The following is a 17,566-nucleotide window of genomic DNA, read 5'->3' as shown; positions in this document are numbered from 1 at the left end:
CAAATATATTCAAAATTCTCAATGATGCCGATATCTATGCGTGAACAAAAGCATGTGCTGTGCGTGCGTTCGTTTATGTATGTGTCACCAAACTGTGCAAATTTATGGAAACAATCACATTTAACGAGAAATTGTTTTTAATTTTTCAACGAGAACTTTAAATATTTTGACAATGTTTTGGAAAATGCTTTTAACGAAGGAATATTTGCAAAACATTATTCAGAGCACTGTGTATCCCGTGGCAACGAATGAGCTCACGAGCTTTTATAGTTTAAATTGAATGTTTTGTCGAACAAGAATGATTTGAATATGAAAATGTCAGTGAATTTGGATTAACCGCTCAAAAAAAGCAAGAATCAAATGGCACAAACATTTTCAAAAGCTGACGGATATCCAGGCCAAACCGCTGAATATCCAAGCAAACTACAATCACATCATACAGCAATGCACAACACTGAAAAAACAAACAAACATTGAGCCCGAGAGGGTAACAAATGGGTAAAAGAACAGAGAACATCATCCAAATATTTATTTAAATTAAAATATGTTTGAATGGTTATTAAATTTGTTGGAAGTAGAGAAAGAGAAATGGGGATTGAGGCAAACTATGTATTTTTCTGCTATTACATTCTCGATTTCTCTGCTTTTCGCTCGCATTTGCTATATACATTAAACAGTATTCAACGTAATGCGGACACAAACATTTATGAAATCTGTCAATATGCATATATATATATATACGTTTTTCCCCAGAAATCTCATTCCATTCGCACTGTTTGATTCTCGCCTTCTTGTTAAACTATATGAGTGTTGAAAAGTGGTAAATTTTCGATTCACAACTGGTGCTTTGGCTGACGCTACTGGTGCTGCTGCTCCTTGTTCTACGTATTTATTTGCCGAGTGAACATTCATTCAATGTTTGTTCAAAAGCGTTAAATGCACACCGTGGAAAATAATTTTATGCAATAGAAATTGTGGGATAAAGTTAATAAAATGCCAAGTTTTCGCATGAGAGAACCACCGACAGAGAGTGTTTGTTTAGGTATTCGTGAAAAAAAAAGTTGCCACAAAATGTCACCGGATACAGTGGAAGTGTCGGTACGATGATTCAATAAAATGTATGAACTTATCAAAGAGTTAACGTAAAATACAAAAGCAATTTATTTTTGTTTCCCTTCTCCGCAATGTTTGTTTGACCGAAACTTTAAACATATACATATTCATTTCCCGTAAATATTTTTAACCAACGAGCCAATTTCGCAAAACCAGCCTTATCAAAATGCAATTATCTGCTCCGGCATTATATTAATATTCTGCAGGCGCAAAAAATTGCAATCATTTAATAAATACGACAAAATGGCATATATTTAAAGTAGTGAGAGATGAAACGAGTGATAGAAATTGAGTGCGCGCTCTGCATTCCATAAAAACAACCCGAAATAAATTGAGTTTACATAACGCAAAAATTGTTCTCGATTTGCTTGTTCGTTTTCCGCTTTTTCCATTTCATTTCTCTGTTTATTTTTTTATTTGATTTTGTATTCGGTCGCACTATTTAGCTGCTTGGTGTTTGATTTTCTTTCCTTCTCTTTTGATAGCATTAAATATTCTATGTAAATGTCATGTTGTGATGGTTTTGTGTGTTTATGCAGGTTATGAATTTTATCGTAAGGACGTGACGCACTAGAAAAGCGTTTCAACATACATTCTGATAATTTAACTAATTTGTCGGTTATTACCACCGGTCACATACCACGCACCACCAACAAAAAACGTACACAGTTGAGAAAAAAACGACGTTGTGACGTCAAAACAAATGACTTCAAATACGTAAAAAATGCACATCGCAATAATAAACGGTCGGAAAAAGGCATAGAAAGAATATTATTTTTTTACTTTGTTAGTTCCATCTTCGTGTGTATATGTAGAGCAAAAATCTTCACGATAAACCGAACGATACTAAAACACGGTAAATTGAAAATACGACAAAAATGAATTGGAACAAATTACTTACACAAGCTAAAATAAGTGAGTAAATAAACGGAAACTCAGGATCGTTCGAGAGTCGAGTTGAATGATAAATAGCAACGGCAGGAGCAACAAGATAGACGGCAGAAAAGCAAAAATTGCGTTGCATTAACAAGAAAGAAAGAAAAAGAGTTTGCAAAAGCAAACAGGCATACAAAACACAAGCACAAATAAATAATCTTGATATAATGAGGAATACGAATAGTTATAGTCACAGTGTATTCTGTATTGCTACCTCGAATGCCACTATTACTGCTTCTGCTATTTACGTGGTTGTTGCTGTTATTTTTCGATTTATTTGCAAATGGGCATTATGTCTACGGAGTACTGTGTGACCATGTTGTTGTCGACCCGCTTTCCATAAGATTTATGGTGGAACAGTTCATTATGAGAATAGCACACACATATAACTAACGATAAAATTCAGATTTACTTCAACCCGTCTCGTTCGCATTCTCTTTGCGGCTTTCTTTTCCAAAGTCTGCCGCTACATTTTTTTCCCTCTTTTCATTTCTCTTGTGAATAGAAAAAAACTTTTATTTTTCTTTCATGGCCTGTTTTCGATACACACACACAAAATGGGCAGAGAAAAAATTGTGCTCACATTCCAAAATGAATTTTGCATATTGAGTGTTCAGCAGTTTTGGTCGAGCTTTTTCCTTATGTGCACGATTGATGGTAACTAGTTCGTGCAACAATTTTTGTTTTGTTTGTTTGTTTGCTTGAGCGTGGCAGCTCGTTAGCCAGTCGATGATTCTGATGTATCCATGCTTGAAACGTGAGGAATCGGCTCTTTGAAAATATGTGAAATATACTTGTTGTTCATCAGCATTTTCTATCCTGTTTAAATTCTTTTAACCCTTTCGTTGTTCCCACTGACTCAGCAATATCTCAAGCTTGAAGCCGCCAGTATGCATGTGCAGGTCCGAAAGAAAAAAAATACGGAAAATAAATTGAAAAGAAAGGAATCTGTGCGTTTTTTTCTTTCCAGAGAGAGAACGAAAAAAATAAATGTAAATAGAGTCAACAACACAAGCGAACAATGGGAGAGCCAAGAAGAAAATGTCAAGAAAAAGCGGAAATTTTTGCGCTGATTCCTTTTTACTTGAATTTCTGCTAGAGCGCATTTCCGTCACAATATGGTTTTTTCTTTCGTTGTTGAGCTCAGATGCCAACCCAAAAGCCATATGAATTCCTAATATGTTGGCATCTGTCTGTTACCTCATTTGCCATTCACATCCAACGTTGCTTTTTGACTCTCGGGTTATATCTACTCGCTGTCAAATCGGTTTCTTTTTTTTTTATTTGGATGAATGCTGCCGAACAGCCCGAGCTAACTTCTACTTATTTCATTGAAAAGCGCGCCGTTTCTACTTAGCCAATTGAATGGGTTTATATTGTTATCCTTTGAATATGGCACATTTTTGTGAATAAAAATAGAAAATGCAAACACAAAGAGCATATATTTCGGTTATGCAGACAATCAATGGGAGCTTTCGGCATTTTTTCTCTTCATTGGAAAAATAATATTTTCTCTAACAACGAATCTCCTTTGCATCCACATGGCCTGCCGCCGATGCCAATGCTGTTGACATTTTATTCTTTTATTCGTGCCATTTCTCTCTTTCTCCCTGTCATTCTCTTCGATGTATACTTTAGCAATATCATTTGTAAACGGAATCGCAACGCTATATTCCGGAGCTCTGAAAAATTCGAACTTTTACCATCAAACCATGTGACTTGATTAGTGTTTGTTCGATCACATTGAATTTCAGTTTTCGTGCCAATTCAATAAAATTATGCCATTCATTGAAATTTGCGATAAATGGATTGTCATTCATGCGTTTATTCATTTTTGTGAGCTCACAACCGAATGAATTCGATTTTTGTCTGCTGGTGGATATATTCGTGTCAGCGTCAGTAGTAACTTTGTAATTTTGCAAATGTAAATTTGCATAACATAGATCTTCGTTATTATTTTTAATTGACGTTGAAATGGAAGGAAGGAAGCAAGCAGGCAGCCACAACACATCCACACACACACACAGTGAAAGAAGATTGGTGTGGTGACGGCAACGGCAGCATCACCGGCAATGATGATGCCATCATGGTAATGGCAGAGGTTAACAATTTGATTTGGAATTTAATGAAGGTGAATACAACAGAAGAGTGAATTTAAGCACGCACCCCATTGCCATAAAAATGCAGAAAATTCTCTTGCTCTCTTATGAGAATGAAAACGCGCGCCACGTGCACATGCATCCGTAAAAAGCATATTTCAACATGAAATGTTAATAAGCGCAAACGAGCAAAGTGATGAGGTTCCGGTTACTGAGAGAGTTAAATGAAAATTGAAGAAGCACACACACACATATACGTGCTCACCTATCCACTGAATACAAACGATAAGAAATTTTCGAAAAAAACATCATTGGATGTATTTTGCTGGTTTGTTCGGTTTCAATGAACTCTTGAAGTTTTATTTTCAAAGTTCTTTTTTTTGCATTTTTATTCAAATGCAATGGTATAATGACTAACCATCGTTGATGTAATAAAATTCGTTAGGCTGTATAAAAGACTGTTATACAAAATGTTAATTGGGAGCTGGTTTAAATTTTTATATCTAAAAAACGGCCGAATCGAATAGACCATAGCAAACGATAACAAATGAATATACAAACAACAAAAAAAGTTCCAAGTACCCGTTTGAAACGTCTGTAGTGAATGAATGGTGCTTTTTTTCATCATCTTCTTCCAAATGCTTTGAAAAATGAAACCCAAAAATAATACAGTATGATGAGAGGATTCACTTGACTAAGAAGTAAAGCTCATTCAATATGGTGATCGTGTATGAAAGCCCCAAAAATGCTTAAGCCTACTTTATGCTACGTGAATGTCTCGAGTACGGTATTACTTGGAAAGAGATGGACAACGATAACTCCTCTCTTCGGTAGAATGAGTGAATGAAAGAGGCAATTTGCTGTACATACGTTGCATAAAAACAAACATGTATGTTCTCACCGACGTATTACGACGACTTCCGTTCAAAGCAAAATATAAAGAATAAAATCTCTTCTGTTTTTTTTTGTATTCATGTGCCTGTTTTTTTTTCTTCCAACTTTTGCCATCGTTGTGAATGTTTTTATTTGGTGGCTTGTGAGTTGCGGCTGATGTGTTATATGGCTCACGAATATAAACGTAATTGAATTTCACCTCAATTTTCAGATCACTCTATGTACACAATATATATAAAAGAAACGGTGGTTTTGTGCACAGTGTATTAACATGAATGTAGTATTCGTCGTTTGCGTCCTTAAGCGTTTCATCGGAATTATGCTTGGTGAAAATAAAAATAAGGAAAAATGAAGAAAAACATCACAGTACAGACCAATATAAATTTGATTTGGCTAGATGGTATAAGATGGTTTGCAATGCGGTTTTTACTTCAGCTTTTACTCGTATTTTTCTCTCTTTCTTTCGTACAAAAGAAAAACCATCATATTCGATTCACCGAAGCGCTTCAATATGTATGATAAAATCGTTTATATTCGTCGTCTATATTTGTTCCCTTGGTTATATGCTTTTTATGCTCATATTTATTACCAATTTTTTCAGTTTTATTATTATTATTCTTTTTCTTGTTGTGCACTGTGGTTGTTGAATGTTGACACTTGTCGATTTTATTATATTATCTGCTGAAATGTTTAGCTTAAATTGTTGGTAGCGTATTCACATATGCGTTTGCATCTGAATGAGTTTGAGCGCGTTTATCAAATGGTTGACTGTGAAATCGAGTTTCTCTTATGTGGCATAAAAGCCATAAAAGAACTATAAATGAACAGTATTTATACAGTTCTTTGGCATTGAAACCATATTTCTTACCGTTGTGCCATCACTAATTTGTTTGATGTTTCATTATTTTCTGATCTGGATGGTAATATACCAATTTCTAATTCAGTAATAAATGACAGCCACATAAGAAAAGTACAACACATTAAATAAGGATATGTATCCACTTTATTTTGTACGTTCTCATTCCCATTTTGTAGTATTAAACAAAACATTACTATTCGCTCGAAATATTCGGAGCGATTTTCTTCAAGGACAACTTTTTATTCTATTTTAAATATTCAATTTAAAGCACTTTACTTCTAATACGGTAACATAATATGTCGTTTTCTTCTCATTCTCCATATTCAACAGGTATGAAACCTACAAGGCCACATTGAAGAAAATCCCAGCAACACGCTTATCACGCCTTACCGAAGCATTAGCTAATTACGATCCAATATTGAATGAATATTTTTTCGATCGGCATCCCATTGTTTTCGCACAAATACTAAACTATTATCGAACGGGAAAATTACATTATCCGACCGACGTCTGTGGACCACTTTTTGAAGAGGAATTAGAATTTTGGGGACTCGATAGTAATCAAGTTGAACCATGTTGTTGGTCAACGTACAGTACACATAGAGATACGCAAGTAAGTATATTCCCTTCTCCCACCTTCTCTCTAACAATAGATTCTATAAAATTATATCGATTTAACTGCTGCAGTAATACTAATAAATTTTCATTGAAACCCTATAAAAATATATACATATTGTAGACACACGATGCGACAAACTAAAACATAAAATAAAACCAATGACCACCACTTCTATCGATACCACAACTCTTGATTGTATGTGTGTGTTTGTGTGTGTCAATTTCAATCGAGGTCAACAAAATGATCCAATTAAATGAAATTGTCCATCGCAATTTGTGGCACATGTGTAACCGAAGAGAAAGAGAGGATCGAATCAAAATTAACGCTCATTCGCGTGAAGCTAGATAAATACATAGAGAATTAAATGGGGATTTATGAGTTCGTTGTGACAATTAAGTGGCGATCAGAGGGGCGATGTTCTCAGTTTAATTGCTCAAGTGGCCACCTAGTCTTACATTGAATAGATACTGTTTCAATCAAAAGCACCATTCATTTAAACAGCATGACCAACAAAAACCAACCATATATTGAAATAATACGGAGAAAATTGGAAAGCTAAACGAACAACGTTTTCAATTCAAAACCAATCGCTGTTTTTCAAACATGATTTTGTTCGCTTACGCATATACGCGCAGTACACATTGTGTTATGTACACAACCAAAAAATGAAAACCGCTTTCGTCGGTTTGTGTTGGAGTGAACAGTGGCTAACAGACACTCAAGCTTGAAAACGTGATGCATCTGCGATAAGGGCCACTTTTAAAAGGATATGCTTGGCTACTCTGAGTTCGACTCTTCAATCCACTTGGAAACACTTTGAAAGTCGGTCTGTCTATTTTCTGCCACAGCATACCATCCGAATAATTCCATTGACCTGACTAAACAGTTTAGTTGTTTGTAAAAGATAAATTAAATCGATAGAAAAGCTAGAAAGAAAAGGTTTTCGACATCCGTTTTACGATTTTTCCCATGTTTCATCACACTTGTACAAGAGCTCTTTGGGTGGATTTTTCGTGTTTTATTACAAACGAAGCTTTAACTTGCCCACCGTCTCAAACGTATTTTTTTTATTGTTGTAGTACTAAAACGTATTTTCAACATGTAACAATGTCGAAGTCGTTTCTTTTGTTTTACGAAAAAAAAATAAACATTCAGTCCTTTTCGGTAAACTTTATCGCTTCGGGTTTACCTTTATCAAATTTCAATCGATAATTAATATTTTAAGCGTTTTATTTTGCACTCAATACCCTACAAAACATTTTCAAGTGCTTAAAGTGATTGCCGTTTCAATGGACCTTTTTCTGTTTACTCTTTGTCTATGTTTTCCCAACGGAACAATACAGTTTGAACTTTGAATAGAAATTGAAAAAGTACGATGCGATGCGTATTTGAAATATTCATGAGTTTTGTAACCACTTTTAGCATGTTGATCGAATTAAAACCACTGACTTTCTTTGATGGACGAAAATTAAACTGAATCTTTCATTTAATACTTTTCACATCGGCTGCTTTTCAGTTTTTTTTTTATCGTTAGAGACTTAGAGATGAGAGAATTTGGCCAATACTGCACGATTATTCAATGTAATATATGTGTTTTCTTCTTTCTCTTTTTCGGATGGCTATAGGAAACATTAGCAATTTTAGATAAATTAGATTTGGATAACGAAGATGAACCTTCAGATGAATCAGTGGCCCGCCTATTTGGCTATGAAGAGAATCTGCTTAATGGTGATTTGTCATATTGGCAACGCACCAAACCAAAAATCTGGGCTTTATTCGACGAACCATCTAGCTCAACTGGCGCGAAGGTAAGTAACAAGATCGAACGAGTTTTCAAAAAGTGTGGCGATAACATAAATAATCTGAAATTGAAAATGTGAAAGAGTATGTCTATTTCGGAAAAAAGCACGAGATGCGTATATGCAATGAATTGATTGAAATTATGTGGAACCCTTTTCATGAGTGATTAAACAAATCTCTTTTTATAAGGCTGAGCAAACAATCAAGATTGGATGTTTTAAGGTCGAAATTGGAAAATTACACATTTACATTTTCTAGCACTTTTGCATGGCATACGGTTTATATATGCAGTTGGTTTTTCTGTGTCTTCTTTTTTAGTATGCATTTCCATTTTTTCAAGCATTTTTCGTTATCATTCTTTCTGTCATTTTTTGTGATATAATCTTTCAATTCAGACTAGATTTTTCCATAATTTATTAAACATTCTCGCAAGTATTCGAAGCATCCACAAATTATGTTCAAGAAGCATTTCACCTTTCGGTGCTCGCTTTGATCTGATAAACAACTGAAAAAAGAAACGAAAAAAAATGAAGAGCGCTTCTTCAAATGGATTTTTTTTCTCTTGCTCGTCAACGTTGATAGGAATATCCATGACATCTGATTTTATTCGAATTTCCTTTTGTAAATATTTAAAAGTCTTTGATTATTTACGTACGGATGTGAAAGTGAAAGACACCGTCGGTATCAGCATTGTAACCATTATTTTTTTTTTTTCGTTTCAGTTTGTTTGTTTAATTTTTCACAATGGAACATGGTTATTTACAGCAAATGTAAAAGAAAGAAGTGATGAAATGTGGACGAATATCAAAGAATATTCTTTGTTTTCCAATCAGTTTGATTCAGTTATGATGTTGAAACTTTTCAAAACAGCTTTTGCCTTTTTTTATTACATTGATTGAGTTTGATTACAAAAGTCTTTGTACATTTTACATTTTTCTATCCATATCGTATCATATTTATATAGACTAAAGTCTATGTTATTTGTGAAATTCAATGGAGAAGTTTTTGAAATCGTTTGAAATCTGAAATCCTTCAACTTCGATGCGTAACGAGTCGAGAGAGATAAATAAACCGTCAAGCATTGCAAGTGAAATTTCAAAGTACAATCGACCGTCGCATTCAGTCATCTATTTATTTATTTTAAATGTGCCAAAAGCCTTCTATTTCTCTTAAGATCATTGAAATTTCCACCCGATGAAGAGTATGGAATTGATTTAATGTTTTTTTTATGTTTGCTTTCTGTTTCTTTTCATATCGATGGAATGTAAATCGGATATTGTGGGTGCACGTACATCAAACAGATAATTGCCTGTGCCTCTGTATTATTTATAATGGTATCTGTGATATCTTTTTGCTTAAAAACACACCCCGGTTTTCGCGTAGAAATGTCACCGTCGTTCAATAGTGAATTTATCAATAGCAGCCTGAATCATTACACTCGGAGTCCTTATTGTAAGTTCTTCACAACTATGCAATCAAAAATGAAGCAAATATTTGGAAATAACATAAAATCCGTTTTGTTTGACACAAACGGAATTTTATTGAATTTGTCTTTATCTACATAATTATATGTTTCTAAACTATTTTTTCATTCGTATTCGTGTGAGTATAGCATCAACAGCAATGCCAAAAACCACTACGTTCAAGTATGTGAGCAGTAAAAGCAGTGGAAGTAGTTTCATTCCAACATCAACCGAAAATTCAGCATCACCATTGCCAACGTCGTCGATATTATCGTCATCAACAGCACAAAATGAACAACAACGTAATGAACGAATGCACATCCAACATAACAGCGATCGATCCACATGGCTAGATGCCACCGATAGTCAACCGCACGAAGCATTTTTTTATGTCGAACTTCTTTGTAATTTATGGTTTATCGTTGAATTTACTACAAGATTTCTGGTAATTATTGTTTACACATATATACACACAAACACTTTGCACCCCCATTAATTATGTGGTTTGGCATTTGGTAAATGATGCAAACCAATTTCGTAAATATTATTTACCATTCAATTCGATTATATCACAAAATTTTCGTTGATTAGACGCTATTCTAATTTCATATACGTAGATACATGTATGCACAGTGCACATACAATAGTAATATATAGTCTTGACAATATTGACAAGTGCTAACTGCTTGATGCCACTATGCCAGATGCTATTTTCTAATTATTTTGAGGTTTATGTACATTGTGTACACAGTGTCCGGCTTGGATTGTGTTTGACAACATACACATTTATTTTGTTTTATTATTTTGTTGTATTTCTCATGCAGGTTTCACCAAATATGCTGGAGTTCATCCAATCACCAGTAAATTTAATCGATTTAGTATCAACGCTAAGTTTTTACTTCGAGATAAAGCAGCGTTTAGGCGAACAAACTGGCCTATTTGAAGCGTTGTCAATAGTGCGTATATTGCGTCTGTTTAAATTAACACGACATTCGCCCGGGCTGCGAATTCTTATTCACACATTTAAAGCGTCTGCAAAAGAGCTAACACTGTTAGTTTTTTTCCTCATGTTGGGTATTGTCGTATTTGCCAGTTTAGTTTATTATGCAGAACGATTGCAAGACAATCCAGATAATGAGTTTAAGAGCATACCTCTCGGACTATGGTGGGCTATAGTGACGATGACTACAGTCGGTTATGGTATGTGTTTCCATTTGTATAATTTATAGAATGTCAAAATTACGAAATATTCAAGAGTTTTTCGAAATGATAAATTAGATGAAATGCGATGCGCATGTTAATAAGCACATTCCATCTACTTAGTACATTGTTGAAATGGTCAATTTATTTGATGTTGAAGAAAATCAGTTGTTGTAAATGGGTAATTTTTCTTTTTCGCCAAAAACAGGTGATATGGCGCCGAAAACATATGTCGGTATGTATTAACATTATATTACATTTAAACAAACTGCCTAAAAAGCATAGTATCGTTGCCAACCTCATTGGCAGCAACATAAACAACTCGTTTTTGAAAAGGACGTGTGAACTGTCAGGATTGTGACACACTAAAACAAAGTATCATAAAACACACAAACAGCAAATTTGTCGTTGTTTTTATTTTCTTAACTCTACAGTTGTCACTGTAACTTATGCTCACTGTCTTGGTACATTGTAGTGTGTAATTCTGACAATCCAAAAAGTGTTGAAATATTTTACACGTCGTTTATTGTTACATTATTTATTAATATGGAAATTATTTATGAAATTTTCTCTCTTTGTGACTAGGAATGTTTGTTGGAGCTTTATGTGCATTGGCTGGTGTGTTGACGATTGCTTTACCAGTACCTGTGATAGTTAGCAATTTCTCCATGTTCTATTCTCACACACAGGTAAGCAAGAGGGAAAAAACATGGTTTTCCTAATTGAAATGGACGAAGATAAATTCAGACACATAATTTATGTTTCAGTATGAAATCAGTATAATGATTACAATATTATTTTATACGTATTTGTTTGTGTTTCATTCGTTTTGTGTAGGCACGTTCAAAACTACCAAAAAAACGCAGACGCGTTCTGCCGGTTGAACAACCAAGACGAAAACGTGAACCAGCCATTCCAAATCGTCGTACAAATGCGCTAAAACATCAAAATACACATCCTGGCGCTCAGTCGCATCCTTCCGTTCTAAAGGACAGTTTTGGTTCGACGAAAAGCGGTCATGTGAACGGTGTGAATGTAATTGGATTAACTCAAAGTTCAACTTCGCCATCTAATCAGCCCATGTCAACGCCAATGTCAAATAAAATGGCTAACATGACTGGTGGTGGATGTTCCATGTTCAATCAAGCAGGTTTGTCTCAAACATATTTCTTTCTTTTTGTCTTGCATATGCCCTTTTTTGATATTCATTTTTCAGTTGACGTGTCATTTTATATGATATGCATTTCAACACTTTCTCAACCATATATTATACATTAGAGACGAATGAATGCTTATTCTTATTTGATTGGGATTTATTTTCATTTTTCATTGGCGTAGGTGAAGGATTTTCAGCTCAATCATCGTCGGTGCTCAAACCACGACCAGCATGTAATTTAGAGTATGTTTCACCAAAATCTGTGCTACTACAACCGAAACTATTAAATTCCAATTTGGAAGGTAAGCATTTGAGAGTTGTTTACAATAAAACCACAAGAATTTTCCGTTCCCATTTTCCCTTATCGTTTATTAATCATGCTGTGTCGTATGTTTCGTTAAAGAACGCAAAGACTCCAAGGGTAGCATAACCAATTCAGAAGAAATACTTACGGCAGATACACAGGCCGCCGCCGTCGCTAACGCTGCCACCACAAGCACCACAACAAATGCTACAAGTGCTGCCGTAACAGCTGTTACAACTGCCGTGGCCGCACCAAAAGTGACCGTTCATGAAGAAAATGAAAAAACGGGCGAATCAATCGATGTAAGTGATAAAAGCAACTAGATTCATAAAAAGATTGTGAGGAGCAGTGATTTTTTTACTATGACTTTTATGGATCTTAATGTTTCATCTTACTATATGATAATAACCATGACACCGAAAATGTGACGTATATCGGTAAATGGTAAAACCACACAGAGATACACAACATAAACACTCACTCTGGATACATAAATATAGGACTTTAGATAAATAATACGAATAGCTGATAAAATCTCAATGATAGGTTAGACAATGTTCCATTATATTCTAAATAATATTTGTTTGAAAAGCCATGAACCAAAAAAGAAAGAATAGCTTCACTCTAACCATGGACCTGTCAGTTGATATGTTTCGCATTTGGCTTTTTAGTACATTGATTGAAACCGACGTGCCATACGTCAAAAGTGGAATGAAATTTCACCTTTGTTGCATGATACTGATGATATTTTTGCTCAATTCATATCTGATCCGGGCGTACTGAGTTTGAAAACCATGGTATCACGTTCAATTCGATTCAATGAAAATTTATCTGATTATAATTGAAAAAGTAAAGTTGAATTTCTTTTTTACTTTCGTATACCCACAGGAAAATTATTTTCGTTAAATAATTCTGATCACGCACACTTATCCACTTCAAATACTTTAAAAACAAAAATACAGAATAGAATTACTTTCTTTCCAAAAATTTGGCAAAGAATCTATCAGAACAAAAAAACGTTTGCATATCTCTTTCAAATACATGGATTTACATGCAATCTTTTTATTTGCTTTAAAAAATGAAACGTACCACCGTTTATTATTTCATATAAAATTCTCGACAAAGTCTTAACGTATCGTATCCACTTGAAAACAAAAAAATAACAATAAAAACAAATAAATGAAATGGTTAAATGGACCACGGATAATCGGTTTTTCGAAAATGATTTTTATTTCATTGGTTGAGTTCAGCATTGACTTAGAAGTGGACGGTTGAATGTGGAAAGTTGAACAACTGCAACATAGAGTGAGCGGATTATGATTCAAATAGATTTTTTTCAGATATGCGCATCATATATATATATTTCACTCGTTGCATTGTGTATACTTATGTACATATATTTTTGGATGTTCGTTAATAAGCAATTTGTCGAAACAAAGAATAAAAAATGAAGCTTATCCTACTACTATATTTTTGTTCAATTTCCCCGCAAATAATATATATTTTGGTCTGAAATATAATAAATTTCATTTAAAATTCACATTGATTTAAGATCGCATTTACTAAGCTGTTGAACATTTCCAACGAACTGTACATAAGATGGAATGAAAAGCAAAAAATCGAAGCAAAAAATGATATTATGAATAGTATAATAAGTTAGGTGTGAACATTTAAATGAAAAATAGATATTTCTTAAGATTCAATTTTTTTCTCTCTCTTGAGGACTTGAGGTTGATGAATTCAACCGCGAAAAAAAATCAAGAAGATTGTATCAGAGTCTCTTAAATGCACCTACTTGACATTTACAACATATTTCACTTTAGCGCTAATCTTGTGATTTAAAACTTTTTCATTATAGCTCGTTTTTATTATATATAGTAAATAAAAACAAATAAGTTCTTTATAGAGTTAGACTATGTATTCGATTGCGAAACAATTCCTAGCAGGATGAGGTAGCGTGAAATTGAGAAAAAAGCACAAAAAACATCGATTGGAACAAACAAAAGAGGGATTATGTATCATTTGAAGTATTTTTTTTATGTTCAATATATTCGAAAGTCTATTGATTCGTTGATTCCATGGTTGATTCTGATAAAATCTGCTTTGGAAATGAAAGCGATACCAATTTAAAAATAGTTACGAAAAAGTTAGTTGGAAAAATTGTATCATTTAAACTTTTAATGTCTTTATTAAACGAAAAAGAAAAGTTTTATTCTTATAGATAATATGTGAAATGAAGCTTTTATTGTGGATGGAGAGGAAAAGGATCAAAAACAAAATAAAATACACCAAATGACAAAGTGTCAAATGTTTTCTCGCTCAAAGCTCACGCGATTTTCTTTTTTTTTTTTGTTGTTAAGGTTTAGTCTGCATCAAAGTAGGTGTTAAACGCCGCACTTTTTACGTCGACCATTCGAATTCAGTTAGTTTCCAATTTGATATTTTTGACAATGATAATGTTATAAGTACTAATAATCTTAAATCAATATTCTAAAGAAATGGCAGCAATAATGTTGCAAATTCTCCTTTTTATAAATATTTAGACAACAACAAAAAAACCAACAATAAAAAATTTGGAATACACATACACCCAAACACATCCAAAACAAAGAAAAACGCAGCTCATAAGTTATAACTAAATATTCACCAATTTCATCAGAAAATATTAATTAAAAGGCATGCTCTCAATATTTGCATTAGCATAAAACGATTACAATAAATTTTAGAACCAACTAATTTTAGGAGATTCGATTTATATTTACACTTTACTATTTATCAAGATATTGAATGGAATGATGAAAGAGATGAAAGAGAGTGAGAGAGTGTATGCAAGAGAGAAATAAACAATAACATCATCAATATCCGTAGTTATTCATTAAAATTAAATTGCAATTTTTATTCTTGATAGCTTTTAGTCTTTTCAAAACGACAACCACAACAACAACAACAAAATTTACTATGTATATTCATGTTATTTGGAATTATGGAATCCCAAAGATAGAAGAAATTGGGGCGCGCTCTCTATAAATATATAATATATGATTATAGTTGAAATGTTAAATGAAATGAATCGAGTTAAATTGAATTCAAAATCAACATTACATACACATACACATACACACACTCTCTCTCTATCTCGCTCACCCGCTCTTTCAATATAAAAATATGGTATACTCTGTTCATCAAAACAAAAACACTTAACATACTTTTGCTAAATTTCACTCTATAAAAAATAAACACGTTTAGCCATTTGAAGCGATTACTTCGGTGTGTTGAAGTTGTGAGAGAAATTATGATAACAAACTCGTTTACATATACTATGCTCAAAAAAAGGAAGAAACATTCAGAGCCCAAGCACTGACGTGAACTGTGTTACATTGAACATCATTTGATATTCTTTCGTTTTCATGATAAATACTACCAATCGAACTATGTTCAAAACAATAATATTGCAGCATGCAATAGATGTGCATTTTGTAAAATTCCTTTGAAATACCCGTAGTGTTCACACCAATATTCCCGATAATCTTGAACATCACGTTTGAATGCAGTTCACATCATTATTAATAAATCAGCAAGCGAACGAACTACAATTTCTACATTGAAAATCGTTTAAGCTTTTGTTTTCGTTTATATAAAAAGTTTTCTTTCTCTCAAGATTCATGTTTCATTGAATGATTAACCGTTTTTATTGTGAGCTCATCATCAGCACTATTTTACAATGTAATCCACTGTGTTGTACATTTTATGTGCGAGCACTTCTATCATGTTGTTCAACAGAACGAAAACAATCCTTTTCCATACAGATATTATGTATTTATGGTTTCTCATGCGCGTCTTTGAACTATGCTTTCAAGAGACGAAGAAAAATGATGCGAAATAAATTCAAACTTTTATGCGTCAGAGTCCTATGATGGCAGCGCTCTTAAGAGACAGTATATCTGTTAAAAAGAATGGATTACTAAGATTTATCGCATAAATAATAACACATTTGAATTAATTGAATACAATAGCTAAAAGCATTTTTGTACATTATTCTATATATAAAATGCATGACAAAGAAATGCACGATATTCGTTTCATACACGTTTTCTCCGTTTTACACATACACCAACCACAGCAAGCTCCAGAGTGGAATTCTTTTTTAAATTTTGTTAGATTTTGGGATTGTTGTTCTTACCAGAGAGAATATCCAATTAGACCACACTATATTATATTTAACATTCAACCCTCCCGCAGTCAGTCACCCAAAAATATTTTACGTAATGCTTTACATAGTGATTTTGAAGAGTTTGTTGTTTTACTATAGTAATAAACATAATATAACATAACAGATGAAAAAAACATGAGATGAAAAGTACATTGCGTGGACCTAATAGATTTTTACATAAGATAAACATACCCCTAGATAAAACTGTGTATAAACGTGAAAATTCATAAATTTATATTATAAAAACAATGATTACAAACGAAGGGCGTAGAGATAGAGATGCTGAAAGAGAGAGAGAGAGAGAGAAATAGTTATGAAATTGTAGCATGAAACGCGTGTGGGGATAATAGATATCCATGTGAGACTATTGTGAATTTACTTATACATTATTAATATTACTATTATGAAAGAGAATATCATTGAATATTGTATTGAACTTTAAACTATGCATAATAATTTTAACAATAAACCGAAAAAAATAAAATAAAATCGAAATATGTCTTTTCATTCGATGTTCTTTTAATGCTTTGTAAATTTGCTAAGCTTAATGAAACCAAAGCAATTTTAGTCAACGATTCAGCAAACAGAGTGTTTTTTTGTTCACTTCGAAAATTTGACATTGTTGTAACACGTGCGCCAATCATCATTGTTCATTCCAAGCATACAGCTTAGTACTTTTCAACTTAGTAATATAATTCCAAAGGATCCGTGTGTCAATTTCAAATGTTTATTTTGCATCAAAGGTTTTTAACGAGATGGTACACGATTGGAAATGGTATTCGTTGCTAAAAATCAAAGGTAAGATAACGTTGCATGGCGAAAATGTTTGCAAAAGCTTAAACGAAAATTAGCGTGGAAACTTTTTTTCAAATTCAATTTGATTGTGTGCGTTCGAGCTGAACAATAGATGGCA

At 33.3% G+C, this 17,566-nt stretch overlaps 1 protein-coding gene across 3 annotated transcripts in view; it reads left to right on the top strand.

The window, feature by feature from the left end:
* The window catches only part of LOC116341001 (potassium voltage-gated channel protein Shaw-like), a 39,499-nt gene extending 22,380 nt beyond the window's left edge, over positions 1 to 17,119 (top strand). For all 3 annotated transcript variants that reach the window (XM_031767817.1, XM_031767819.1, XM_031767818.1), the window contains 10 exons: positions 6,232 to 6,514; positions 8,146 to 8,328; positions 9,622 to 9,772; positions 9,933 to 10,228; positions 10,608 to 10,983; positions 11,192 to 11,218; positions 11,569 to 11,672; positions 11,821 to 12,133; positions 12,322 to 12,441; positions 12,543 to 17,119. In XM_031767817.1, coding sequence (XP_031623677.1) covers positions 6,232 to 6,514; positions 8,146 to 8,328; positions 9,622 to 9,772; positions 9,933 to 10,228; positions 10,608 to 10,983; positions 11,192 to 11,218; positions 11,569 to 11,672; positions 11,821 to 12,133; positions 12,322 to 12,441; positions 12,543 to 12,766 — 2,077 coding nt within the window. In that variant the 3' untranslated portion in view covers positions 12,767 to 17,119. The remainder of the gene's footprint in view (positions 1 to 6,231; positions 6,515 to 8,145; positions 8,329 to 9,621; positions 9,773 to 9,932; positions 10,229 to 10,607; positions 10,984 to 11,191; positions 11,219 to 11,568; positions 11,673 to 11,820; positions 12,134 to 12,321; positions 12,442 to 12,542) is intronic.
* The last annotated feature ends 447 nt before the right edge of the window (positions 17,120 to 17,566 follow it).

Source organism: Contarinia nasturtii, unplaced genomic scaffold (assembly GCF_009176525.2).
Source record: "Contarinia nasturtii isolate CC-2019 unplaced genomic scaffold, AAFC_CNas_1.1 Cnas_scaffold_695, whole genome shotgun sequence".
Lineage (NCBI taxonomy): Eukaryota > Metazoa > Arthropoda > Insecta > Diptera > Cecidomyiidae > Contarinia > Contarinia nasturtii.
Note: the sequence above shows the minus strand (reverse complement) of the source record. Positions and strands in the feature narration are given on the sequence as shown.